Below are 25,697 nucleotides of genomic sequence, written 5' to 3'. Positions count from 1 at the left end.
TTTTGGGTGTTGTTTGCTTTTTTGGACAGACCTTTTTTTTTTTTTTTTTTTAATTTAAAACTTTTTCGGTAGAAAAGAGAATTGAATAGGAAAGAAAGATTTTAGAAAAAAAGTGCACCGAAAAGACTTTTAGTCAGGCAGGTCTAGGTAAAGAATTAGGGATTGGGGTGACGTGGGGAGCCAGAAAGAGTGACCAGAGGTGAGGCAGAGGAGGGAGAGAAAGCGCACAGTGAGCACCTGAGAAGGTCTTGAGATGTCCAGACCTTGGGGCCTACCCCTGGCGTGGTCAGAGCTTCCAGCCTGATCATCAGTGGTTCCCGTGGGGCTTTTATAAAGTACATTCTGAGTTCTTGGGCCACGGCACAGGAAGCTGGAGGGACGCCCTGGTTCAGAACCACGGCCCCTTCTCCACTGTCTACAGCTACTGCTCTTAGCCTTAGTGCAGCTGTTGCCGCTCATAGGGTGTCTGGGGAGCTGAGGCCCAGCAGGTGGCTCAAGACCATCGTGTACCACTGCTGTCTGGGAGGGGTGTCTGCTGTGAGAAGGAGCTTCTGTGGTCAAGGGAGGCTCAGGAATGCAACCAAAGGACCCAAGGGCTTTTCCGAAATTCCCTTACAGCATTAAGCATTGTGAATCCCCAAGATGGGACTTTCTGCATCTTGTGTGACCACAGAACCTCCTTCATTGCCTTTCTTCTAAGAGCGCCTGTCCTGTGGGACATTCTGGGAATCCTGGCATAGATTTATCCCTGTATCGGTGGTAGTCCCTTTAAATTCCATAGGCACACCTCCCCCCTCCCCCAAGACAAGTTAAACCGGGACAGGCACAGTCCTTTTGGGGTGAGGAATGGGAAGAGAGGCAGTGGCCCCAAGTCCTCGCAGGGCCTCTTTGGGGATGCCAGCTGTATCCCACAGCTGTCAGTCCTCCATTCCTGTCAGCCTTGGCCATCCCAGAGCCCTTGGGGGTCTCCCCTCAAGCCCCACACTCATGCTGGTTTTGGGGTTGGTCCGTAGGGAAGATGGTGAGTTGGAAGAAGGTGAACTGGAAGATGATGGGGCCGAGGAGACCCAGGACACCTCCGGAGGGCCTGAGAGGAGCCGGAAAGAGAAGGGGGAGAAGCACCATAGTGACTCGGATGAGGAGAAGTCTCATCGGAGACTGAAGCGGAAACGGAAGAAAGAGCGGGAGAAGGAGAAGAGGAGGTCGAAGAAGAGGAGAAAATCCAAGCACAAAGTAGGTCCAGAGAAGCTCCTCGGGCTACCACTGCCTGGCCGTGGGCCTGGCTGACATCTTGGAGCCCAGCCTGCTGGGTCAGCCCCAGAGGGCACTCTTAAATAACGATTATTTTCCCCTGTCGCAAATTAGATAAAGACCTTTGAAAGAATTGGTAGCTTATGCTCCAGTGCCACTAAATGCCCCTAGGTGAGATGTTTCATGTAGGGCACTGAGCCCTTCCAGCACATTCCAGCATTGTTTGTCCTGGGGCTGCCTGTGCCAGAGTGGCCTGCAGCTGAGTCGCTAAAACCACTTCCTCTGTCTTCGCAGCGCCATGCATCCTCCAGCGATGACTTCTCCGATTTCTCAGATGACTCGGATTTCAGCCCCAGTGAAAAGGGGCACCGCAAGTACCGAGAGTACAGCCCCCCGTATGTGCCGGTGAGTGTCCGCTGGCGGGGCACGCTGAGCAGAGAGCCAGGGCGCTGGCTGTGTGCTGGGTGTTCTCGCATGGCACTTTACGTGGGTTTTAATGGTACAAGGTGAGAAAATGTTTTTATCCCCGTTTTATAGGTGAGGAGGCACATTTAGAAAGTCTTTACAAGGTTGCCTAACTCTGAAGTGGAAGAGCTCAGATTTTTTTTTTTTTTTCAAAAAAGAATCACTTATTTATTTAATTCCATTTGTTATTATGTTTATTTTTATTTGGCCAGAGAGAAACAGAAAGGGAAATCAAGAAAGCAAGCCACCAGGTCCAGTACTTGAACCACAGTCAGCCATGTGGGAATCCCAGTGCCCTTAACTACCACGTCACCTGGCAGCCCTGAAAGAGCTGAGTTTTTCTTTATTTTATTTTTTTTAAGAATTATTTTATTTAACTTTATTTGTTATTATTTTCCAGTTTGATCAGACAGAGAGAGGGGGGGAGAGAGGAAAGGTGAGAAAGCAAGCCACCAGGTTCAGGACGAACTGTGGTTGGCCATGTGGGAGTTTAGTGCCTTTAACCACTACGCCACCTGGTGGCTCCAGGAGCTGAGATTTTTAACCCAGGCAGAGCTGATCGTGCTCTCGTGCCTTCTCTGTGTCTCCTCGAGGCCTTAGTAGGGCTCAGTGTGTCTTGGAGAAAGGTGCTGATGGGTCCACATCATCGCTGAGTGTGGTCCACTATTCAGGGGTGACCTTTTGTGGAAATCCAGCAAGAGAAGGAGGTGACTGAGCAAAGTAACTCGAGTATCACATAGTCAGGAATTAAATGCTTACACTATTTTATCCCTGACCTTAAGCATAATTTAAAGTATTTGATTATTTTGTATTGCATTATTATTTTGTATTAGTTTGTATTCCATTTTCTGCTCCCAGAAAAACCTATAAGAAAAATATAAACTTGGATTTTCAGGTTTCAGTAAAAAAAAAAAAAAAAAAAAATTTGCGTTGGTCACTCTTTAGAGCTGACCCAATATCCCATGACTCAGCACCATCCATCATAACAGACAGTTTATTGTCAGGTATTATATTCAAGGTGATTTACTGGCAGAGGCTCCCACCTGGAACCTGTGGGAGGCAGAGTGCAGGGAAAACCACATGCTTTGTGCGCTAAGGCTTGAGGCATTTTGAGATCTGCCACAGTACTGTCTGTGTGCATCTCTGTATCTGGACCTTCTGTTGTCTTGTTGTTCTATAATGAACATGGGTTTTTAAACTAATAGACTATTTTGGGGCCAGCAGGTGGGTGGTGGATAAAGACTAAGGGTGCTGGGTTCCCATGTGGCCAACTGAGATTCAAGGACTGGACCTCTGGCGGCTTACTTTCTCTCCCTCCCCCTCTCTCTCTCTCTCTATCCCTCTCTGGTCAAATAAAAATAAATAAATAAATAAAGTTAAATAAAATAATTCCTTTAAAAAATAAAAAAATAGTAGACTATTTTTAGAGCAGTTTTGGGTTTACAGAAAAATAGGAGCAAGTGGTGTGGTGTGCCCTGACTTAGCCCCAGTCTCCCCTGACTACCTGTCCTGTTAGTGTGGTTCATTTGTTACAACCGAGCAAATACCAATACATTGTTATTAGAGCACGGTCACGTACGTCAGGGTTCTGTAGTTCTTTGGGTTTTGTCACAGAAGCACACACACATGTTAAATATTCATTATTACAGTTTACAAAATAGTCTCATTGCCCTAAAAATCTCTCACCTCCTATTCATCCTTCCTATTCCTCCTTTCCCAGAATGTCATAGTTGGAAACATTTAAGTACGAAGCTCTTTCATACTGGCTTCTTTGACTTAGTAATGTATCTTTCTGGTTCCTCTGTGTCTTTTCAGTGCTTGATAGCTCATTTCTTCCCGTTTTCTGGAGGACATCTTGGTTGCTTACAGACAGGCATGCATGTACAAACACTTCACCCGGTACCACTTGACCCTAGCACATTTTGGAAACCATCACTTGAAACAGCTATCCAGTGTGGTTGCCAAGCAGGTCATTGATTGAATTCTAAGGCTGTGGGAGAGTTTGACCGAGGAGCGCCCTCTTCTCCACCAGGACCCTGCCCAAATGTGCTTGCCTGACATCCCTGGGGCATCTTTTCCTCGGTTTATTAGGGATCCTGGCATCTGTGTTTTCTTTCGAGCCATGGCCCTTTCTGAAGAGTAGAAATATCTGGGTCCCTTGCCACCCCACTTTCTCGGATGAGAACCAGTCCCTGGAGTGCCTGAGGTTTGGCAGCACGGCTGGGGGATGGTGGAGACACCCAGACAGATGTGTCAGTTCAGGGATGATTGGGGGGATCCTGGTCCAGACTCAGGGCCGTGGGGCTGGCTCACCTTCTCCCATCTGTCTCTGGGACCCAGTCCCACCAGCAGTACCCGCCATCGCACACCACACCCCTGCCCAAGAAGTCCTACTCCAAGATGGACAGCAAGGGCTACGGCATGTACGAGGACTACGAGAGCGAGCAGTACGGCGAGTACGAGGGGGATGAGGAGGAGGACATGGGCAAGGAGGACTATGACGACTTCACCAAAGAGCTGAACCAGTACCGGCGTGCCAAGGAGGGCAGCAGCCGGGGCCGAGGTGAGCCTGTGCCCCCTTGAGGCTAGAGTCCCACATTCTGGAGTAGACACAGGGTTGTGATGTGAACGAGAAAGGCTGGGGAGCTGCACACGCGTGGCACAGGGAGCTGGAGAAGCTACATGAGGGGTGGAAGGATGAGGATCCTCCGGGCTAGTTCGTTGGCTTGTATGTGGCAGAGAGAAGACCAGGGTGCTGAAGGTTCTAAAATTCACTTCTGGGCCTGCTCTGTAGTGCAGCAATGATGTGCTCCCCAGTAGAACCTGGATCGCACGTGAGGACCATGGTTCAAGTCCCTGGCCAGGCAGTCTGCAGCACCGGGCACACACGAGGGCACAGGGGATGACTGGAGCACAGGGATCTGGCGTGGCCAGACTGGTAGAGGGCACACGCACTCTCTCTCAGTCGCTCGCTCCCATGTGCGTGCGCCCATGCTCTGTCGCTAACAAAATATTTTCATTTACTTCTTGGTCAGCTGTGGGGAGACCCACTTCTCTTCTGGGCCAGAGTAGCTAATACCTGTCCCAGCCCTCAGCACCTCCCCATTCCAGTCCTCCCAGCCCCATTATCAGGCAGGGTGTGACACCACCCCACGTGACCGCCAACACCTCTGAACATTGAACCTGTGACCGTTGGGAGGGTGTTGGGGGAGGGTTGACTGCCTGAGACAAGTGGCAGCCTAGGCTGGCCTCTTAGAACCATCTCCTGCAGGAAGACATCCCAGCCTCAGTGGGGTTCTGGAATCTTCCAGCTCAGAGGTTCTTAGACTGTGACCCTTGCCTAAGGCCCAGCTTGGTTGTTTTTTCTACTAGTCTTAGACACCTCTCTGGGGCAGACCCTGTGCGTGGTGGAGATTCTAGACCAGTGCCATCTAGTGGAACAGACACAAGCCACCGTGTCATTTCACATGTTCTAGTATCTACATTTAGAAAGGAGGGGCCTGGCTACAGTGGTCCAAGCAGTCGGTGCTGCTGTGTGATGCTCGAGCCTCGTGGAGGCCTGGGCCCAGGTCCTGGGTCAGCTGAACACTGGGTGCACTTGTGTGGATTTTACCCTGGATGGGGGCATTTACAATATTGTCTCTTTGCCTCTTAATGTCTCTCCCTCTCTCTCTTCTTTCTGCCCCTTCCTACTCTAGCTCATGAAAGAAAGCAAAGATTTTTTATTTTTTTAATTGAAAGGAAACAGACTTAATTTTTTTTTAAAAATTTTCCCAGAGGATATGTGTACTCACCAGAGAGATGGGTGGTGGGGAGCAAGAAAGCACCTTTGAGAGGGCATCATCAGGCCACAGTCTCATCTCAGTTTCTCCTTCCCTTCAGGATTTTGGGCATGCATACACACACAACACCTGTGTCTTTCTACGCTGCTGAGTGTGGGGCTTGAACCACGTGGTCGGCTATGTGGAAGCCAACTGTCTTAACTGCTAGGTCATGGGCCAGTACTAAATTAATGTCTTTTTTTAGGGAGAGGGAAGAGATTTTTTGCCACAGGGTGTGTCCGTTTGTTGGAGAAACAGAGATAGAAAGCGAGAAAGCACCCCCGCAGGAAGGACGGCCATGTCACAATCCCTTCTCTCAGGATTTTAGGCACGCACGCACATGCGCCCTTCATGAGTTTTAAGCTACTAGGTCTGGAACTTGAACCGTGATTGAATACATGGGGATCCAGCCACGTAATCATTATACCATCTGCTGGTCCCGCTAAATTAAATTTTTAAAAGAATTATTTTATTGGGACCAGCAGTTAGCATAAGGGCTATGTCGCTGGACTCCCATGTAGTCGATTGACCGCAGTTCGCATCCCAGACCCAGTGGCTTAAAACTCATGCCGGGCATGTGTGCGTGCATGCCCAAGATCCTGAGAGGAGAACGGAGGAGAAGGGATTGCAGCGTGGCCATCCCCCGGGGGGTTATTTCACACTTTCTGTCTTTCTGTCTCTGTCTGGCGAGTACACACGCCCTATAGCAAAAAACTCTCAAAAAAAAATTATTCTTTTATTTATTGATTTATCTTAATTTTACCAGAGAGGGACAGAGTAAGAGAGAGAAAGAAAGCCACCAGGTTCAGGACTTAAACCATGGTTGGCCATGTGGGAGTCCAGCACCCTCAACCACCGTGCCACCTGCCAGCCCCACTGCTAAATTAATTTTTTTTATTATTTATTTAATTTTATTTATTCATTAATTTATTTTAATATGACCAGAGAGAGACAGAGAGGCAAAGTGAGAAAGCAAGCCGCCAGGTCCAGGATTTGAACCGTGGTCGGCCATTTGGAATTCCAGCACCCTTAACCACCATGCTACCTGCTGGCCCCTATTATTATTATTTTTGAATTTGACCAAGGAGCGAGAAAGTGAAAAAACAAGCTGTCAGGTTCAGGACATGAACCATGGTTGGCCACGTGAAAGTCCTGCACCTTACCACCCTGCCGCATGCTGGCATGTCTGTTTTACCTGGCTGACCCCCCCTAGCCCTGTGCTTAAGCACTGTGAATGGAAAGCTGTACCCCACATGGCAACCATGGTCTGAGTCCTGGCCCTGGTAGCTTGAAAAACAAGCTTGGATTGTGTTTATGCATGCCCAAATGGAGGAGGAAAGGATGACAGACAAGACCATGACCCATTGAGGGGTGCTTTCTCTCTCTCTCTCTCTCTCGTGAGTTCACACATCTTTCACAATTAAAAACATTAATACATTTCAACACTCATTATTTTCACGTGCCGTTAAAATAGACCAGGAAGGCAAGCCTCAGTGGCTTCAGGGAACACAATGCGATGTCTTCTTTCTTGCTGCTGGAGTCTGCTTCCTCATGAGGCTCACTGTCTGAATCGCCTTGCAGGTAGCCGAGGCCGCGGCAGGGGCTACAGGGGCAGAGGAAGTCGTGGAGGATCGCGAGGCCGAGGCATGGGCAGGGGCGGCCGAGGAAGGGGCAGAGGCTCTGTGGGAGGAGACCATCCAGAGGACGAAGAAGACTTCTACGAGGAGGAGATGGAAGTAAGGTTTTCTCTAGCAAGGGAGTGAGGGTGCACTGGACTCCCACGTGGCCAACTGCAGTTTGAGTCCCAGACCCAGTGGCTTGAGACTCAAGCCTGGTGTGCGTGTGCTTGTCTAAACTCCCAGGAGGAGGATGGAGAAGAAGGGATGTGGTAATGGCCATCCCTCCGAGGGCGATTTCTCACTTTCCCTCTCACTGTCTCTCCTCTCAGGCAAGCACACACACCCTATGGCAAAAGCCTTAAAAAATTTATCTATCATTTTGGAATAGATAAAACTTGTATACGATTTAAAGTAGAAAAGATATTAAAGAGTAGCCTGTGGAAAAAAGTCCTCTCCCTAGAGACAAGTTTCCTGAAGGTCCTTTGGCGATGGCTCACTCCCATACAGTTGGGTAGCTGTTATTCACCCCTTCCTCGCCAGTGCGTGCTGAGCCACCTGCCCTTTCTGTCGGGCACAGCTGGCCATTACGCACAGAGGACAGAGATGTGTGCTGGACTTGCTCGGTGGGCGGGAGTTCTCAGGGTGAAGACTGCTTGGGACGAGATTGGGACCATCTGCTGTTCCAGCTGAGGCATATGAAGAAGGATCACAAGCCCGAGTCCCTGGGGTTGGTCACCTGTCCTTTGGAAAGCGGCAGAGGATATAGTTAGGGGCAGCATTCTTTTTCCCCTATGTGACATTTCCCCATCTCTCTTTTCTCCGGCATTCCAGTATGGAGAAAGTGAGGAGCCAATGGGAGACGACGATTATGATGAATACTCCAAGGAGCTGAGCCAGTACCGCAGGTCTAAGGATGGCCGAGGCCGAGGTGGGTAGGGCCTGGGTGATGGGCCTTGGCAGCTGCTGGATTTGGGTCAGGAAAGGGTCCGCAGGTTAACGCCATTTCTCCCCTCGACAGGGTTAAGTCGAGGCCGGGGCCGAGGTTCCAGAGGCCGAGGGAAAGGGATGGGCCGGGGTCGAGGCCGAGGTGGCAGCCGAGGAGGGATGAACAAGGGCGGCATGAACGATGATGAAGACTTCTATGACGAGGACATGGGCGTGAGTCGACTGGCTTCTGATCTGACGTTTGGGCCAGGGCCCGTTGGGTGTTTATGTCTGCAACAAGTTGGATACAACTGAGCCTTTCTCCCTGCTTCCACTGCCGCCCGTGGAGGGGACAAAACCCTAATTGTCTCTCCTGAGGGATGTGTGGTGAGGGCCTCTGTATCTAAAGCCAGGGCCGTAGCAGCACTCGCAGCCACCTGTAATGAGTCTCTGGACCTTCAGAAGGTTCTAGCTACCCATCCAATTAGCCCTGGAGGGTCTTACAGGAGGGCTCAGCTCCCTGCGAGTTGTGTTCCCCTTTGGGTGTACGGGACTTCAAGCTTCAGTTGCTACAGCTCCCACTTGCAGAATTTTTCCTATTTGAGGGTCAGCACTGCATGGTAGACTCTGACCTCACACGCAGCCTTAGCGTGGGCCGTAACCTGCCAGTGCATACTTTCGTAAATGTTCACCTTTCCTTCCCATTCCCTTTGGCATTCACACTCTGCGTTCCTAACAGGACGGTGGTGGTGGAAGCTACCGGAGGAGTGACCATGACAAACCCCACCAGCAATCTGACAAAAAAGGCAAAGTCATCTGCAAATACTTTGTGGAAGGGCGGTGCACGTGGGTAAGGAGCCACCAGCGCATCTGGGTGCTTGTCTTACAGCAGCAGCTCGCAGGGGACACACAACCTCTGGGAACATTCCAGAGGCAGTGGTTGGGGGTGAGAGTGACCCGGTGATGGTCTTTACTCCTGGGAGCCCCTGGGACTGAGCGACGCCTGTAGGGAAGACCTGGAAGGCACAGTTCACTTCTCAGGGAGAGGAGGGCCCAGAGCAAGGCAGCACAGAAAGGTGTGTTCAGCTCTACGGTTTTTTTGACCAAAATTTTTACAAGTCCATTTGACCTCAGGTGTGTTCTATAAGGATTATTGCTAGTGCTAGAATTTGACATATCCTGGTAAAGTTACTGAACTTTAAGATTGGAGAGGTAATTGTCAAACCATTGAGATGGGAAAGGGAAGAATCAGCTAAGTGTTGGATTTAGCAGGGTCAGAAAATGGACCATTGGCTAAAGGATTCTGAAGGGAAAAATTGTAATCCTCAATTAGGTTAACTGGTGACTTTTTATTCAAATATAAGTGCAGCAGACAGATATTGGCCAGTGTACACTCAGGAAATACTACCCATGCATCTGTCTTGGGGAAAAGGTAGGTATTTTAGGTATTTCATTCATTCATTCATTCATTTATTTATTTTTAGTTTTCACAATAGGGTGAGTAAGCTTGCCAGAGGGAGAAATCACCCTTTGGGGGGACAGTCACACCACAATCCATTCTTTATTCTTTTTTAAAAAATATTTATTCATTTCATTCAATTTGTTGTTATTATTTTTTAATTTGGCTAGAGAGAAACAGAGAGAGAGAGAGAGAGAGAGAGAGAGAGAAAGGGAAAGTAAGAAAGCAAGCTGCCAGGTTCGGGACTCGAACCGCGGTCATCTATGTGGGAGTTCAGCACCTTTAACCACCACTCTACCTGCTGGCCCCTCACAATCCTTTCTCTATTCTCCTCTTGGGATTTTGAGTATGCATGCACATGCACCCTGTGTGACTTGAACTGTGTAGTTGGTCGTGTGAAATCCACCCGCCTTAACCTCCTCGCCCTCTGCTGGCCTGGTATTTTAGGCATTTCATACAAATACGTTGTGTCTGAGATCCTCAATATTGTCATAAGTTATATGTTGTAAACATTTTTAGGAGTAAGAGAAATACTGGGTTGTTGGAAAAGTCATGATATATTTTTGTATTCAAAAACAGAAAAATACATTGTGACTTTTCCAGTAACCCAATAGATACAACACAGTTTCTATCTCTTTCTTTTTTTTTTTTTTTTAAAGGTTTTTGCCATAGGGTGTGCATGCTCGCTGGAGGGACAGACTGTGAGAGGGAAAATGAGAAATCACCCCCCAAGGGGGTACAGCCATGATGCAGTCCTTTTTCCTCCATTCTTCTCTTGGGCACACATGCACATGTGCCCAGCATGATCTTTAAGCTGCCAGGTCTGGGACTTGAACCTTGGTCAGCAGTGTGGAATCCAGTGTCGTAACGATTGCGCCACCTGGTGGTCCTTCGTGAAGAGTGATGAGGAATGGAGAACACAAACTGTGCTTTCCTGCCTGGGTGGCATTTTGTTCAGATTGTGTTCAGCTGCAGATAAAGGAAAACTTCATTCCCCTGGCTTCAACACCTTGATGCTTGGCTCCCAGAACAGGGATCCTGGGATAGCAAGCAGTGGTGAGGTGGGCACAGGGCCAGTGGCACCCTGAGGGATGGAGGCTCCTTTGCACTCTCTATTCTGCCATCATTGTCTTCCTGGTTACACAACGCTTCTAGGCTTCATATCCAAGGGCTAGAAGGAAGAAAATGGCTACGTTCTCTCTGGGGACTTCTGTTCCGACTTTGCCCGTCACTGTCCAGATCTGCAAGGGAATCTGGAAAACAGCCTATTTTTAGCCATGTATCTTCTTCCCTCAACAAAATTGGGGTTTTGGAGTCCCAGCTTGCATGGTGGTTAAGGTGACTAGATCCCACATGACTGACCACTGTTCAAGTCCTGGACCCCGTGGCTTGGAGAAAACACTGGGCTAGCATGCCCAGAAGCCCTAGAAGAGAATAGAGGAAGCCGTCCGCCAAGGAGAGGGAGGGTGCTTTCTCACTTTCTGTCTTTATCTCTCTCTGGCAAGTACACATACCCTATATAAAAAAATGAAAAAACTAAGAGAAGAAAATTGGGGTTCATTTAGGAAGAAGAGCAGCATGGGACTGGATGCGGGTAGGTGACTTGTGCTGGTCAGACAGTGAGTAGATGAGTGGAGATGGCAGAAGAAGAGGGGAAGGAAAGGGAGAAAAGCAGTGAAGGGCAGAGAGGAGAGTTGAGGGGAACAGCGTTGGGAGAGAGGGCCCCAAGAGAAAGGGGCAGGTTCTGGGAGCTTGCAGTGCATGTGTCAGAGAAGCTTCAAAGCCGAGAGACAGCTCTGTGAGCATGCCTTCCCAGGTTCTGTCATTGGCCCTCTGTGCAGAGCAGTGACAGAGTCATACTTCCCTTTGCAGACAGGAGTAAGCAGCTCACAACCACTGTCACCTCACCTTGTCACTGCTTCTTTTTCAGGGTGACCACTGTAATTTTAGCCATGACATTGAGCTACCAAAGAAGCGAGAACTGTGCAAATTTTACATCACTGGATTTTGTGCCAGAGCCGAAAACTGTCCCTACATGCATGATATCCTTTGGCGCCCACCTCGGATCTGAATGCGGGCACAGAACTTTTCTCCTTAATAGTAGTAACAGCTGACCATCATGTTTGTTGTCTCTGTGCTGCAAGCTTTCTCTGTGACTCCATGTCGTGTAACTTTCACATCCACCTTTGGAGAAGTCTGCTCTTTTCATTTTACAGATGAATAGACCGAGGCATGCATGCCACGCGTCCTGTCTTCCTGAGATTTTCCCCAACTGGCTTTGTAACCTCGAGCAAGTCCTGTAACTTCCTCGTTTCTCTTGAAGATCTGAGGGGAAGGCCTAAGGTCAGCCTGAGGGGACAGGAAGCACTTTGGAGGAGGAGTCTCAAGAACCAGGCTCTTGGCTTGGGTCTGTTGCCAACCCGCCATGTACCTCTGAGCAAGTCACCTCACCTCTCTGGCTTCGGTTTTTTCATCCCCAAAATGAAGGAGGCTCCTGGGTGGGTTCTATGAGATGAAGCATTTGCCTTAACTTGCTGTGAACGTGATTTTCCCTGTAAGTTGTACCACACCACTGGGAACTGCATCAATGGCGATGACTGCATGTTCTCCCACGACCCTCTGACCGAAGAGACAAGAGAGCTCTTAGATAAGGTAATGTCTGGGGGGTGATGGCGTGCCTGTGGCTAACGTAACCAGGAGGTGCACCTGCCATTACTGTAGCACTGCAGCCCATGGGCCTGGTCTCTGCAGGAGCAGGAATCCTGCTGTGCTGACCTGGTGCTGGGCATTGTTAGGAGGAAATGGGGACTGCTCCTTTCTCTGTGGAGGTGGGGATGGGGTTCGAGGTGCTCCCACGTGGATGGAATGTGGCCAGAGCAGACTTCTGCTGGGGGGTGGTCTCAGAAGGGGAATGTTGTCCTGCTATGTCTGTAAACACATCTTGTGATCTTTTAGCTATCCTTTAGAGAGAGTCCTTGATACACAAAGATGCAAGGGCTATATTTTGGTATAAATGTCAACAGTTTTCTTGTAACTGTTAGGGACTCTTATGTAATAGAGAAAGTAGAAGGAAATCAGAGGGTCTTGGGGGCAGTGGGTGGCATGGTGGTTAACGGCACTGGACTCCCACCAGCTGCGGTTCAAGTCATAAACCTGGCGGCTTGCTTTCTCACTTTCCCTCTCTCTCTTTCTTTCACTGTACCCCTCTCTGGTCAAATTTAAATAAATAAACTTAAATAATTCTTTTTAAAAGGAAGGAAATCAGAGGGTCTCTGGAATGGGAGACTGACTTGGTGGAGGTGTCGGGACTGCCTTGTAGCCAGGTGACATTTGAAACTGAGTCCAGTGTTAGTTCTTCCTGAGGAAAGTCCAGAACTCCTGTCCTCAGGCTCCTAAGACATCCAGGCAGTGACCGGGTGGAGAACAGTGGTCCTTTCCATGGAGCTTTCCTGCCTCCCAAATTGCAGCAGGTTTAGGAGACTGGCTGTTTTATCAAATAGAAAAGATCAAGACCAGCTCCAGGAACTCACCCAGACCCCACTTTGCTGGTGCAGTTGGTAGTGTGCCTAGCTGGAGGCCACGTGCCAGTGGCAGGTCTGGGTGCCTGGCCTGGGTGACCTGAGACATGCCTAAAACACGAGTGCGCCAGATTCCAGACAAGCTGGATGAGATGGCGTGGAGGGTGCTCACCTCTCTCTGTTCATTTGTGTACGTGCTCACTAGCATTAATAAAAATGAATTTAAAAAAACCATTGGTCCTACATAACCGACTGTGGTTTGAGTCCTGGACCTGGTGACTTGCTTTCTCACTTTTCTTCTTGCTCTGTTTCTCACTCACTCTATCTCTCGCTGATAAAACTAAAATAAATAAATTTTTTGAAAAAGTTAAATTAAAAAAATAATACTAAAAAAACCCATAGCATTAATAAAAATGAATTTTAGGGACCAGCAGATGGCATAATGGTTACATTGCTGGACTCTCACATAGTCAACCCTGGTTCGAGTCCGGACCCAGTGGCTTTAAACTCATTCTGGTCCTTAGTGCTTATATGTACAAAATCCCAAGAGGAAAATGGAGAAGGGATTGTGGCGTGGCCATCCCTGCAGGCAATGATTTCTCGCTCTCTGTCTCTCTGGTGAATGCATGCACTCTACAGCAAAAAAAATTGCTCTTAAAAAAATAAAATAAATAAAAATGAATTTTAAAATATCCATCTGTTAGCAACTACCCTGTTGAATGGCAGCAGGCACCACTTGAAAGGATTCAGGTGACGCCCTGGCAGGCAAGTCAGAGAATGTCCTTTGGGAAAGTGCTCATCTCTGCTGATCCCTTTGGGGAGCCTATTGCCCTCAGGTTTGGTAATCAGTAAATGCCTAGAGGCAAGAGTTATTTCACTGTGTGCGTGGTCAGGAAAGAACAAGAAACTGCTACAGGCTCCCACTGAAGGGGCTGAGCATCGTCTGCTGTGGGCTGCCCCCTACTGGGAGGTCAGGGTCGGTGCGCTATACCAGTGCGGTTCTCAGTCTTGCCTTGGAGCCTCATGCTTCGTTTTAAATTTTCTAGTTGCAACGTTTAAAAAATTGTATACAAAAAAAGAGACGAGATTACCAGTTTATGTAATTTAACCCAAAGTATTTGTTGAGCAAGTAATCATAATTTTAAAATTTAGATGGGGAGAGGGTCCCAACTCCTAGGAGGCAGTGCTGATTCTCCTCTCAGCCCATCTCCGTTGGGGCTGGCCATGCTTCAAGCCCTAGTTCTGCTCAGCAAGCATGCAGTCCCTCCATCCAGATTCACGGCCGACTCCTTTGGCCTGTTTCTTTCTTCCATGCTCTCCTTTTAGTTAATTCATACACATATGTGAATATGTATCTTTTCCTTAATCCACTTGAGAACAGAGTAAGTGTGTCATGGTCTTTTACCCTTTAGTACTTCATTTACATGTAGATTTTTATTGTTTTGTTTTTTTGGGGTTTTTTTGGTGAGATTTTTGCTATAGGGTGCGTGCATTTGCTGAAGACACAGAGAGAAAAAGTGAGACAACCCCCCCAGCACCACCAGGAGGACTGGCCATGCCTCGGTCCCTTCTCCTCCATTCTCCTCTTGGGATTTGGGCACACGTGTACATGCGCCCGGCGTAAATCTCAAGCCACCAGGGTCAACCATGTGGGAATCTGGTGCCTTAACCAGTCCAGTACCCCACCTGCTGGCCTCACATGTGTATAGTTGGGTTTATTGAGATATATTTTATATCCAGTAAAGTTCTCTGTTTAGTGTATAGTTCTACACGTGTTTTTTGTTTGTTTTGGTTTTGTTTTTAGTTTTCTCTTCATGGTGGTGTCTATGCACACGAGAAAGAAACACTCATGACAGGATGTGGTCATGCCTCAGTCCCCTCCCCCCCAGCCCCCTGCTCTTCAGGATCTTGGGCACGCAAGCACACACCTGGCACATTCCCGGTTGGCCGGGCCAGAGGTCCACACTTGCAGTCAGCCATGTGGCTTCCAGCAGTGCGGACAGTACCCTACAAGGCCGGACTCAGTTCTGTGACAAACACAGAGTCGTGTCACCACCCTGCAGTCTAGATACAAGAAATTCTTTTTTTCTTTTTTTTTTTCTCCCACGTGGATGGAATGTGGCCAGAGCAGACTTCTGCTGGGGGGTGGTCTCAGAAGGGGAATGTTGTCCTGCTATGTCTGTAAACACATCTTGTGATCTTTTAGCTATCCTTTAGAGAGAGTCCTTGATACACAAAGATGCAAGGGCTATATTTTGGTATAAATGTCAACAGTTTTCTTGTAACTGTTAGGGACTCTTATGTAATAGAGAAAGTAGAAGGAAATCAGAGGGTCTTGGGGGCAGTGGGTGGCATGGTGGTTAACGGCACTGGACTCCCACCAGCTGCGGTTCAAGTCATAAACCTGGCGGCTTGCTTTCTCACTTTCCCTCTCTCTCTTTCTTTCACTGTACCCCTCTCTGGTCAAATTTAAATAAATAAACTTAAATAATTCTTTTTAAAAGGAAGGAAATCAGAGGGTCTCTGGAATGGGAGACTGACTTGGTGGAGGTGTCGGGACTGCCTTGTAGCCAGGTGACATTTGAAACTGAGTCCAGTGTTAGTTCTTCCTGAGGAAAGTCCAGAACTCCTGTCCTCAGGCTCCTAAGACATCCAGGCAGTGACCGGGTGGAGAACAGTGGTCCTTTCCATGGAGCTTTCCTGCCTCCCAAATTGCAGCAGGTTTAGGAGACTGGCTGTTTTATCAAATAGAAAAGATCAAGACCAGCTCCAGGAACTCACCCAGACCCCACTTTGCTGGTGCAGTTGGTAGTGTGCCTAGCTGGAGGCCACGTGCCAGTGGCAGGTCTGGGTGCCTGGCCTGGGTGACCTGAGACATGCCTAAAACACGAGTGCGCCAGATTCCAGACAAGCTGGATGAGATGGCGTGGAGGGTGCTCACCTCTCTCTGTTCATTTGTGTACGTGCTCACTAGCATTAATAAAAATGAATTTAAAAAAACCATTGGTCCTACATAACCGACTGTGGTTTGAGTCCTGGACCTGGTGACTTGCTTTCTCACTTTTCTTCTTGCTCTGTTTCTCACTCACTCTATCTCTCGCTGATAAAACTAAAATAAATAAATTTTTTGAAAAAGTTAAATTAAAAAAATAATACTAAAAAAACCCATAGCATTAATAAAAATGAATTTTAGGGACCAGCAGATGGCATAATGGTTACATTGCTGGACTCTCACATAGTCAACCCTGGTTCGAGTCCGGACCCAGTGGCTTTAAACTCATTCTGGTCCTTAGTGCTTATATGTACAAAATCCCAAGAGGAAAATGGAGAAGGGATTGTGGCGTGGCCATCCCTGCAGGCAATGATTTCTCGCTCTCTGTCTCTCTGGTGAATGCATGCACTCTACAGCAAAAAAAATTGCTCTTAAAAAAATAAAATAAATAAAAATGAATTTTAAAATATCCATCTGTTAGCAACTACCCTGTTGAATGGCAGCAGGCACCACTTGAAAGGATTCAGGTGACGCCCTGGCAGGCAAGTCAGAGAATGTCCTTTGGGAAAGTGCTCATCTCTGCTGATCCCTTTGGGGAGCCTATTGCCCTCAGGTTTGGTAATCAGTAAATGCCTAGAGGCAAGAGTTATTTCACTGTGTGCGTGGTCAGGAAAGAACAAGAAACTGCTACAGGCTCCCACTGAAGGGGCTGAGCATCGTCTGCTGTGGGCTGCCCCCTACTGGGAGGTCAGGGTCGGTGCGCTATACCAGTGCGGTTCTCAGTCTTGCCTTGGAGCCTCATGCTTCGTTTTAAATTTTCTAGTTGCAACGTTTAAAAAATTGTATACAAAAAAAGAGACGAGATTACCAGTTTATGTAATTTAACCCAAAGTATTTGTTGAGCAAGTAATCATAATTTTAAAATTTAGATGGGGAGAGGGTCCCAACTCCTAGGAGGCAGTGCTGATTCTCCTCTCAGCCCATCTCCGTTGGGGCTGGCCATGCTTCAAGCCCTAGTTCTGCTCAGCAAGCATGCAGTCCCTCCATCCAGATTCACGGCCGACTCCTTTGGCCTGTTTCTTTCTTCCATGCTCTCCTTTTAGTTAATTCATACACATATGTGAATATGTATCTTTTCCTTAATCCACTTGAGAACAGAGTAAGTGTGTCATGGTCTTTTACCCTTTAGTACTTCATTTACATGTAGATTTTTATTGTTTTGTTTTTTTGGGGTTTTTTTGGTGAGATTTTTGCTATAGGGTGCGTGCATTTGCTGAAGACACAGAGAGAAAAAGTGAGACAACCCCCCCAGCACCACCAGGAGGACTGGCCATGCCTCGGTCCCTTCTCCTCCATTCTCCTCTTGGGATTTGGGCACACGTGTACATGCGCCCGGCGTAAATCTCAAGCCACCAGGGTCAACCATGTGGGAATCTGGTGCCTTAACCAGTCCAGTACCCCACCTGCTGGCCTCACATGTGTATAGTTGGGTTTATTGAGATATATTTTATATCCAGTAAAGTTCTCTGTTTAGTGTATAGTTCTACAAGTGTTTTTTGTTTGTTTGTTTTGGTTTTGTTTTTAGTTTTCTCTTCATGGTGGTGTCTATGCACACGAGAAAGAAACACTCATGACAGGATGTGGTCATGCCTCAGTCCCCTCCCCCCCAGCCCCCTGCTCTTCAGGATCTTGGGCACGCAAGCACACACCTGGCACATTCCCGGTTGGCCGGGCCAGAGGTCCACACTTGCAGTCAGCCATGTGGCTTCCAGCAGTGCGGACAGTACCCTACAAGGCCGGACTCAGTTCTGTGACAAACACAGAGTCGTGTCACCACCCTGCAGTCTAGATACAAGAAATTCTTTTTTTCTTTTTTTTTTTAGAGATTTTTTTGCTATTGGGTGTGTGTACTTGCCGGAGATGGAGTCAGAAAGCAGGAAATCACACCTCAGTGTGGATGGCCCCACTGCAATCCCTATTTCATTCCCCTCTCGGGATTTTGGACCCAAACATGCCCAGTGTGAGGTTTTGTTTTTCTTTCTGTTTTTGTTTTTGTTTATTATAGGGCACATGCACTCGCCAGACAGAGACAGAAAACGAGAAATCACCCCCCAGGGGGGATGGCCACGCCGCGATCCCGTCTCCTCCATTCTCCTCTTGGGATCTTGGGCATGCACACACACGCGCCCAGCGTGAGTTTTAAGCCACCAGGTCCAGGACTCGAACTGCAGTCTACTACATGGGAGTCCAGCAACATAGCCATTACATTGACTGCTGGTCCCCTGGAGTGAGTTTTAAGCCGCCAGGTCCAGGATGTAAAATGGGGTTGACTACATGGGAGTCCGGCAATGTAACCATCACGACAACTGCTGGTCCCGTCCTTTTTAAGGATTTTGCCACAGAGCTCGTGCACTTGCCACAGAGACGATGAGAGGGAGAAGTCACCCTACTAGGGGATGGCCCACACTACATTCTCGTCTCCATTCTCTGCTCAGGATTTGGCAGCACATGTACATGTGTCTGGTGTGATTTTTCGAGCCATCAGGTTTGGAACTCAAAACTATAGTCAGCCATGTGACCGCAGTTGGGGGTCCAGCACCTTAACCACCATGCCACTTGCTTTCCCCAAGAAATTCATTTTATCAGGGCTGGCAGGTGTTGTCGTGGTTAAGGACACTGGACTCCCACATGGCAGACCACAGTTCGAGTCCCAGACCAGCAGTGTGCTTTCTCACTTTCCCTCTGTTTCTCTCTCTCTCACGCTCTCTTGCTCTCTTGCTTTGTCCCTCTCTGGTCAAATTAAAAATAAATGAATAAATAACGTTAAATAAACATAATTCTTTTAAAAAATTAATTTTATTATCCCCAAAATTCTTTGTCCTTTTATAGTAAATACCTCCGCCATCTCCTGCCCTTAGCAACCACTGATGTATTTTTGTCCCTATGTTTTTGACTTTTTTTGTTTTCAAGAGAGTGTTTTGTTCTCCTTTATTCCTGATACTGTGTTTGTGTATGCGAGAGAGAGAGAGAGAAAGAAGCACCGTCCGCAGGGTCCAGTCACGCCAGTCTACTTCCTCCAGTCCAGCCCACTCACGTGAGCGCCCAGCGGGTTTTAGCCGCCTGGGCTGGAATTGGATGGTCATCACCAAGTGGGGTCCGGCGTCACAGCTTCTCTTGGTCAGTGCTATACCACTGTACCGTGGAGCTGGGCCTGCCTGGTTTTGCCTTTTCGAGAACGTCATATAAATAGAATTGTATGAGAGAAAGCCTTCGAATGTGTGTGCATGTTCAGTCTGGCTCTGCGAAGCACAAAGCTCACCTGCCATTGCCCCTGCCAGTTTGTTACTGCTTGTTGCTGAGCAGTAGTTCTCTCTTGCGTGCATGGTTTCAGCTGATCTAGGCATCATTTGAAGGGCATTTCGGTTGTTTCTGGTTTGGAGCAAAAACTTAGATTTCTGTGGGCCAGCCTGTGGTGTGGTTAAGGCAGTTGCATCCCACATGGCTAACTGTGCAGTTCGACTTTTGGACCCCGAGGCTTGGGCATGCGGGGTGCGCGTGTGTGAGTATGTACATGGCCCAGACTCCTGAGGGGAAGAGAGATGGAGGAGAAGGCATTGCAGTGTGACCACCGCCCGTGGGGGCTTTCTTCACTTTCCTCACTTTCCTGTCTCACTGTCCATGTTCACACGCGGCTTCTTGCAAAAATTAAAATAAACAAAAAACTCCAAGAAAATAACTTAGCATCTATAAGTAACTGCTACTGAAGCATGTGGCCCACACATCTGTGCCTCTCTGCATGTGCAACCATCTCTTTTTTTCTCTTTTTTTGGAGAGATTTTTGCTATAGGGTGTGTGCGCTCACCAGACTGAGAGAGACATTAGAGACAGAAAGCGAGAAATCACCACCCAGGGGGGATGGTCACACCACAATCCCTTCTCCTCCAGTCTCCTCTCAGGATCTTGGGCACACACGCACATGCGCCCTGCGTGAGTTTTAAGCCACCAGGTCTGGGACGCGAACTGTGGTCGACTATGTGGGAGTCCAGCAACATAGCCATTACGCTAACTGCTGGTTCCTGCAACCATCTCTTTTGTATTGAGATAGTGACTTTGTCTCTTAACTCTCAGGTTCCTGAGAAACGGTGCTGGTGAGGGAGGTTGCGGGGTCCACATGCACGCGTGCCTTGTCCCGCCACATGTGCCTGGGAACACTTGTCCTTGCCACGGAAGGCCTGCAGGGAGCGTCTGGGTAGACATGCCTTTACTGGGTATTTTCTCTTAGGTTATTCTGGGTGTCCCCGTGCCGGGCTCAAATGCTGCTCAGGGTAGGAGATGGTGGGTAAGGAAACAAGTGGCCCCGACTCGGGGCTGGGGAAGTGGAGGGTCTTTTGCTTAGAGCAAAGCTCCTGGCCCCTGGAGGAGGGACAGGCCTGTGAAATGAGGTGTGACCAGCTTGAGAAGGCATCTTCATTCAGAGAGCTACGTCTGGGAGCCCCCAGCCCAGGGCCAGTAGTAACTAGAGCTGTGCGGTGGGCAGGGCCTCAGGTTCGCAAATGGGAAAGGGGGCATCAGGAGAGACCCACCAGAGGGGTTCACCAAGCAGTGGGTGCAGCAGAGTCAGCCAAAGCCTTCACTCCTTCCCCTTCGTACCTGCCCAGCCTCCACTGCCTCCGTGTTCTCTGATGTCCAGGGAGCACAAGGGGATGCGTGGGTTTGTTGTTCATGCTGATTCGGTTCATCCAACGTATGCATCCATGCCTAGTTGTGTCCAGCCCAGGAATGCAGTGGGGAGGAGACAGGGTAGGGTCCCTGGGTTTATACCGGTGACCCACAGCCACAGGCAGAGAAGAAAGTGTGGGGAGCCCAGATGTTCTCTCTGAGGCCACTGACAGATGCCGCTCCGGGCAGCTCTGTGTGGCGATGATGCCGCACTGGCCTCTGGGAGCTTTACTTGGAGTGAAGAGAGGGAGAGGCTGAGCAGCAGATGAAGCTCTGAGAGCAGCCAGCAGGCCGGAGGGAGGTGCAGCCAGCAGAGCTGAAAGCCACTGTGAGGCTCTGGGGTCCTCTCAGCATGGCTCTTCTTGAGCACTGCAGCAGGCACAGCTGGGGTATGCAGTCCACCTCAGCAGGTCCCCATGCACTTCTTGGCCATGCCAGAGCACACCCGGGGTAGCAGGGCTCTGAGCAACTGATGGTTTCCACCTGCCAGTTGTTCAGCCCCCTCCATAAAGCCACATTCTTCTCAGACCGTGGAGCCCTGGGTCTAGCTACTGCTGCTGATCGTAAGGACAAAGGAAGTCCATGTGCGGCCCAGCCCCTGCCAAGTGACCCTCGCCTCGTCACCCCTGCCTCCCCTGGCCAGAGCAATAGGAGGGGCTTACCTTGACCCCAGCTAGGATCTACTGTGGGATCTCTGTTAGGGTCCTCAGGATGAGCCCAAACTCAGACTTGACAGTTGCTAGGGAGCCTCATGGCCAAGATTTTCCTGTTGCCAAAGGACACAAAGCAAAACCAGCCAAGGGAAACGCTGTGTGAGGTGCACTCCAGAGGACTCCAGACATAAGCTTCCAAAGTCCTCTCAGTGCAGTTGCACAGGGTGTGCTTAAATGAACTCCCGAGCTCTGACAGCACGGGAGAAATGCTGGCCACTCTAGACACTCACTGGGGCGGTCACGTTTGCAGCCTCTGTCTGGCGTATACCCAAATCCCAGGCTCCCAGAGGAAGGCAGTGTGCAACATAAACTGCACTGTTTGCACAGCAGTAGAGGCATGGTAAGTCCCCACCTGTTAGAGACTGCGGGAAGCCCTCCTGACACCCAGGCTCCTGAGCCAGCCAAGTGTAGCTTTGTACACGGGCCTTGCAGGGAAAGCAGTCAAGTCTGCTCCGTGAACTCCTGTCTGCACAGTGTTGGTGAGACGGTCTAGTCCAGTCCAGACTTAATGGCCATCCCTGGGTATCTGCCCTGTACTGAGTCCTACGCTGGCTCTGGGGCACAGTGGGGAAGGAGAGCAAGAATCCCGCCCCTGGAGTTGACAGGCTGGGTGAGTCAGGAGTAGATGAAGGAATAACTGGGGCATGGGCAGTGCCCATGAGGATGAAAAGGAAGTGGAGGAACTGAAGAAGCAGGGCATCAACCCCCTGCCCAAGCCACCTCCTGGAATCGGCCTCCTGGTGCTCCTGGTTCACTACACAAGAACAGAGGGAGAAATAGAAGCCAGGCCTCTGAGAGGGACCCCTGGCCAAGTGCTAAGCTAAAGCAGGAGCACTTAGAGCTGAGGGGTTGGGGCCTGCAGGAGGAAGTGAGGCCACCAAGGAGCCACTCAGTCTTCCCAGTCAGAGCATCAGTCAGGAGCTGGTGTTTTTTTGCTTGTTTTTACAGAATTATTTATTCAATATTATTTCTTATTTAATTTGACCAGAGAGAGAAAGGGAGAATGAGAAAGCAAGTCACCAGGTCTGGGACTCTTAACTAATTGCATGTGGGAGTCCAGCACCTTAACCGCCATGCCACCTGCTGGCCCAGGAGCTGGTGTTGTATTGTAGGTTAAATGTGAAGCCCTTAACTCCAAACAGGATAGTTGGAATATTATACAGTCATGAAAAGGGACCAAGGACTGATCAATTCTGCAACAGTGACACACCTGACTGAATGAAAGAAGCCAGGCATGGAAAGCTACGTGGCCACGTGGCATGTGGTTCCGTATGTGAGAAGTCCACAACAGACACATCCCTAGTGGCAGGGGCTGGGGGAGGGGCTGCTTCGTGGGTATGCGGTTTCCTTCAGGGTGAGGAAGTGCCCTGGACGGAACAGAGGCAGTAGCGGCACAGTGTCGCGAATGTGCTGAATCCTCTGAGTTGCTTACTTGAAGGTGGCTGCAGTAGCACGCTTCGTGCTGGGTCTGTTTTACACAGTGTGGGAGTGGCCGCCCCGCTAGACCGTCCTGTGGAGGCCGAAGGGGTCTTACGTTTATCACCCGTCTATTTTGAGTCGTGTGTGACGGTGATCTTTTGTTCCGAAGAGGATTCGCGGGCACTCACCTTACACTGTGAGGGCATCACGGTCCTCCTTGTGTTTGAGTTTTGACTTTTCTTCCTCAAAATTCAGCTCTGAGCACTGGAGAGGGCACTGCCTGCCTGACTCTGGTCTGAACCTTTCTCATCCCAGATGTTGGCGGATGATGCAGAAGCAGGTGCTGAGGACGAAAAGGAAGTGGAGGAGCTGAAGAAGCAGGGCATCAACCCCCTGCCCAAGCCACCTCCTGGAGTCGGCCTCCTGCCCACCCCTCCCCGCCCCCCAGGGCCCCAGGCTCCAACCTCTCCCAATGGCAGGCCCATGCAGGGTGGCCCACCGCCCCCCAGGACATGTACAACAAGAAAATCCCCTCCTTGTTTGAGATCGTGGTGCGGCCCACAGGACAGCTAGCGGAGAAGCTGGGTGTGAGGTGAGTGCCCTGGCCCCCAGGTTGGGCCTGTGGAGGCTGGCCTGGGCTCCACCAAGCTCCACCTGTGAGCCTGGCTGACGCTCTGCCCGAAGTCACTGGAGTCCTGGTCTAGAGGCCATGACCTTGGGCTCTGCAGGCCTCCGTGTGCTTAGCATGCCTGTTCAACCTGCAGAGCCTTCCTCAGGGGAGTGTGGCCGCTGCTTCTCTCAAAGGTACTATTTCTTCCTTCCCTAGGTTCCCCGGACCTGGTGGACCCCCAGGGCCAATGGGCCCAGGGCCCAACATGGGACCCCCAGGGCCAATGGGGGGCCCAATGCATCCTGACATGCATCCTGACATGCACCCGGACATGCATCCTGACATGCATCCTGACATGCACCCGGACATGCACCCCGACATGCCGATGGGCCCTGGCATGAACCCTGGTCCGCCCATGGGACCCGGCGGCCCCCCCATGATGCCCTATGGTCCTGGGGACTCCCCACATTCTGGAATGATGCCCCCTATCCCGCCAGCCCAGAACTTCTATGAAAACTTCTACCAGCAGCAAGAGGGCATGGAGATGGAGCCGGGCCTCCTTGGGGATGCAGGTACGCAGGGCTACAGTGGGCTGCCAGGACTGGCACGGTGGAATCAAGTTGGGAACGTGACTTCTCTTTCCTGGTCCATGCGTCTTTGAGAACATGACTCCACCTCCCATCTCTGTTCCCTTTAATGGTTGAATGTTTTCGGTGAAGAGGGATTCGTTGTCCTGTTGAGGCAGAAAGGTGTATTACGTTTACTATCAATCTAGTTTACTTTTTAAGAAGTTGTGCTCCACGTGCCTGGAGTCAGGAGCATGGGAAGTTAGAGTGGAGTGCTGCAGGGCTGAGGCCAATGGCCGTCGGTTCGAGTCAGGTGCCTTGGGCAACACCACTACTTTCAGACCATTTGGCTTGGAGCCGCCAGTGTTAACCCTCTGCTTCTGCTTGTTCTGTCCCCATGGCTGGTCATTTTTCCTCCTCTCTCCTCTTTGCTTTGGTAACAGCCTAAGTGGTACAGTGTGCAGCTTTCAGAGAAGAGGGGCGTTGCTCCACAGGCACGGTCAGAGAGAGCTGGGCTGCCATGGCCTTGCCTGAGCTGCGCTTTAGTGGAGAGAAGCAGATGGCAGACTGGTAGATACATGAGTCAGCTCATTTCGGCATCGCCCATTGTTAGAGGGTGAGAGGGGCAGTGTGGGACAGGGATGGGGCGGGATAGCAGGGAGCCAGCAAAGGGCGTGTCTGAGAAGGGAAGTGCAGTCTTGGGCTCGCAGAAAACCCAGCAGGTGTGTCTCCATTCCCAGCTTGCCTAAGAAGAACGGGGGCAGCCCTATAGCTTTGAAGGGAAGACTAGGGTGAGAGGGCCCAGCACACGGAGCTGTTCGTCAGCTATGTCAAGGGATGGCCTCATTGCTGTCAAGAAAGTGGTGGGGGATCTGAGGGCAGTGGGTGGTAGGAGCCCAAGTGGAATCTGGGAGAAGCTTCTGGGCAGCTGGAGAGTTGTCTTGGGAAGAGACAGGCAGGGTGGCTGCAGGAGGTGGCCTGGAGTCATAGGGTAGGCCTCATGGTCTGGAGATGGTACCATAGGGCCACCATGACTCATACTTGCATTGCAAGGCTGGGGGTGGTGGACACCATGTTGCTGGGGAGTGCTCACGCCCTTTCCAGCATGGCGTGGCCTGCTGGAGCACTGCGTCAGGTGAGTGGGAGTGAGCATGGCCGCAGGTGAGCGAGCACCACTGCTCTGGCCACATTAAGCATAAGGTGCGCATTTGGTGGCCTCGCAGAGCATCTTGGGGGGCTATGGAGGGGTACCGGGGACGTCCAAATCGGGGGTCAGGGAGAGTCTTTGTGCCTTGGTGGTGAGGAGCAGGGTCCTTTTAAGAGCAGTGTAGGTTCCCACGTGGAAAAACAAGCTGGAGAGCGAGGGTGCTTTATACACGGGTATGGGATGTGGGTGGTAAGAGCCCTGCAGGCGTAGGCGTCTCAAACCAGTCACATGCTGTTAGCAGTGGGTATCCCTAGAATAGTGCATGTTTTTAAAACTGGGACATAGTTCCTGAAGCATAAAACCCACCCTTTAAAAAGTGTGTGGTCAGAGGTTTCACATGTCTTCCCAGAGTCTGTTCTGTAAAGGGAGAACCTCGAGGGTCGTGTTCACTGAGTGTCCCCAGCCAGGTAGCAC

At 50.0% G+C, this 25,697-nt stretch overlaps 1 protein-coding gene across 1 annotated transcript in view; it reads left to right on the top strand.

The window, feature by feature from the left end:
- The window catches only part of ZC3H4 (zinc finger CCCH-type containing 4), a 52,087-nt gene that overhangs the window by 19,488 nt on the left and 6,902 nt on the right, over positions 1-25,697 (top strand). The window contains 12 exon segments of the mRNA XM_006142117.3: positions 1,014-1,233; positions 1,546-1,656; positions 4,057-4,279; positions 7,119-7,273; positions 7,988-8,084; positions 8,175-8,314; positions 8,820-8,930; positions 11,470-11,581; positions 12,082-12,191; positions 23,216-23,405; positions 23,408-23,492; positions 23,727-24,082. Coding sequence (XP_006142179.2) covers positions 1,014-1,233; positions 1,546-1,656; positions 4,057-4,279; positions 7,119-7,273; positions 7,988-8,084; positions 8,175-8,314; positions 8,820-8,930; positions 11,470-11,581; positions 12,082-12,191; positions 23,216-23,405; positions 23,408-23,492; positions 23,727-24,082 — 1,910 coding nt within the window.

Source organism: Tupaia chinensis, unplaced genomic scaffold (assembly GCF_000334495.1).
Source record: "Tupaia chinensis unplaced genomic scaffold, TupChi_1.0 Scaffold000067_1, whole genome shotgun sequence".
In the NCBI taxonomy this organism is placed as follows: Eukaryota; Metazoa; Chordata; class Mammalia; order Scandentia; family Tupaiidae; genus Tupaia; species Tupaia belangeri.
This window is presented reverse-complemented; position numbering and strand designations above follow the sequence as displayed.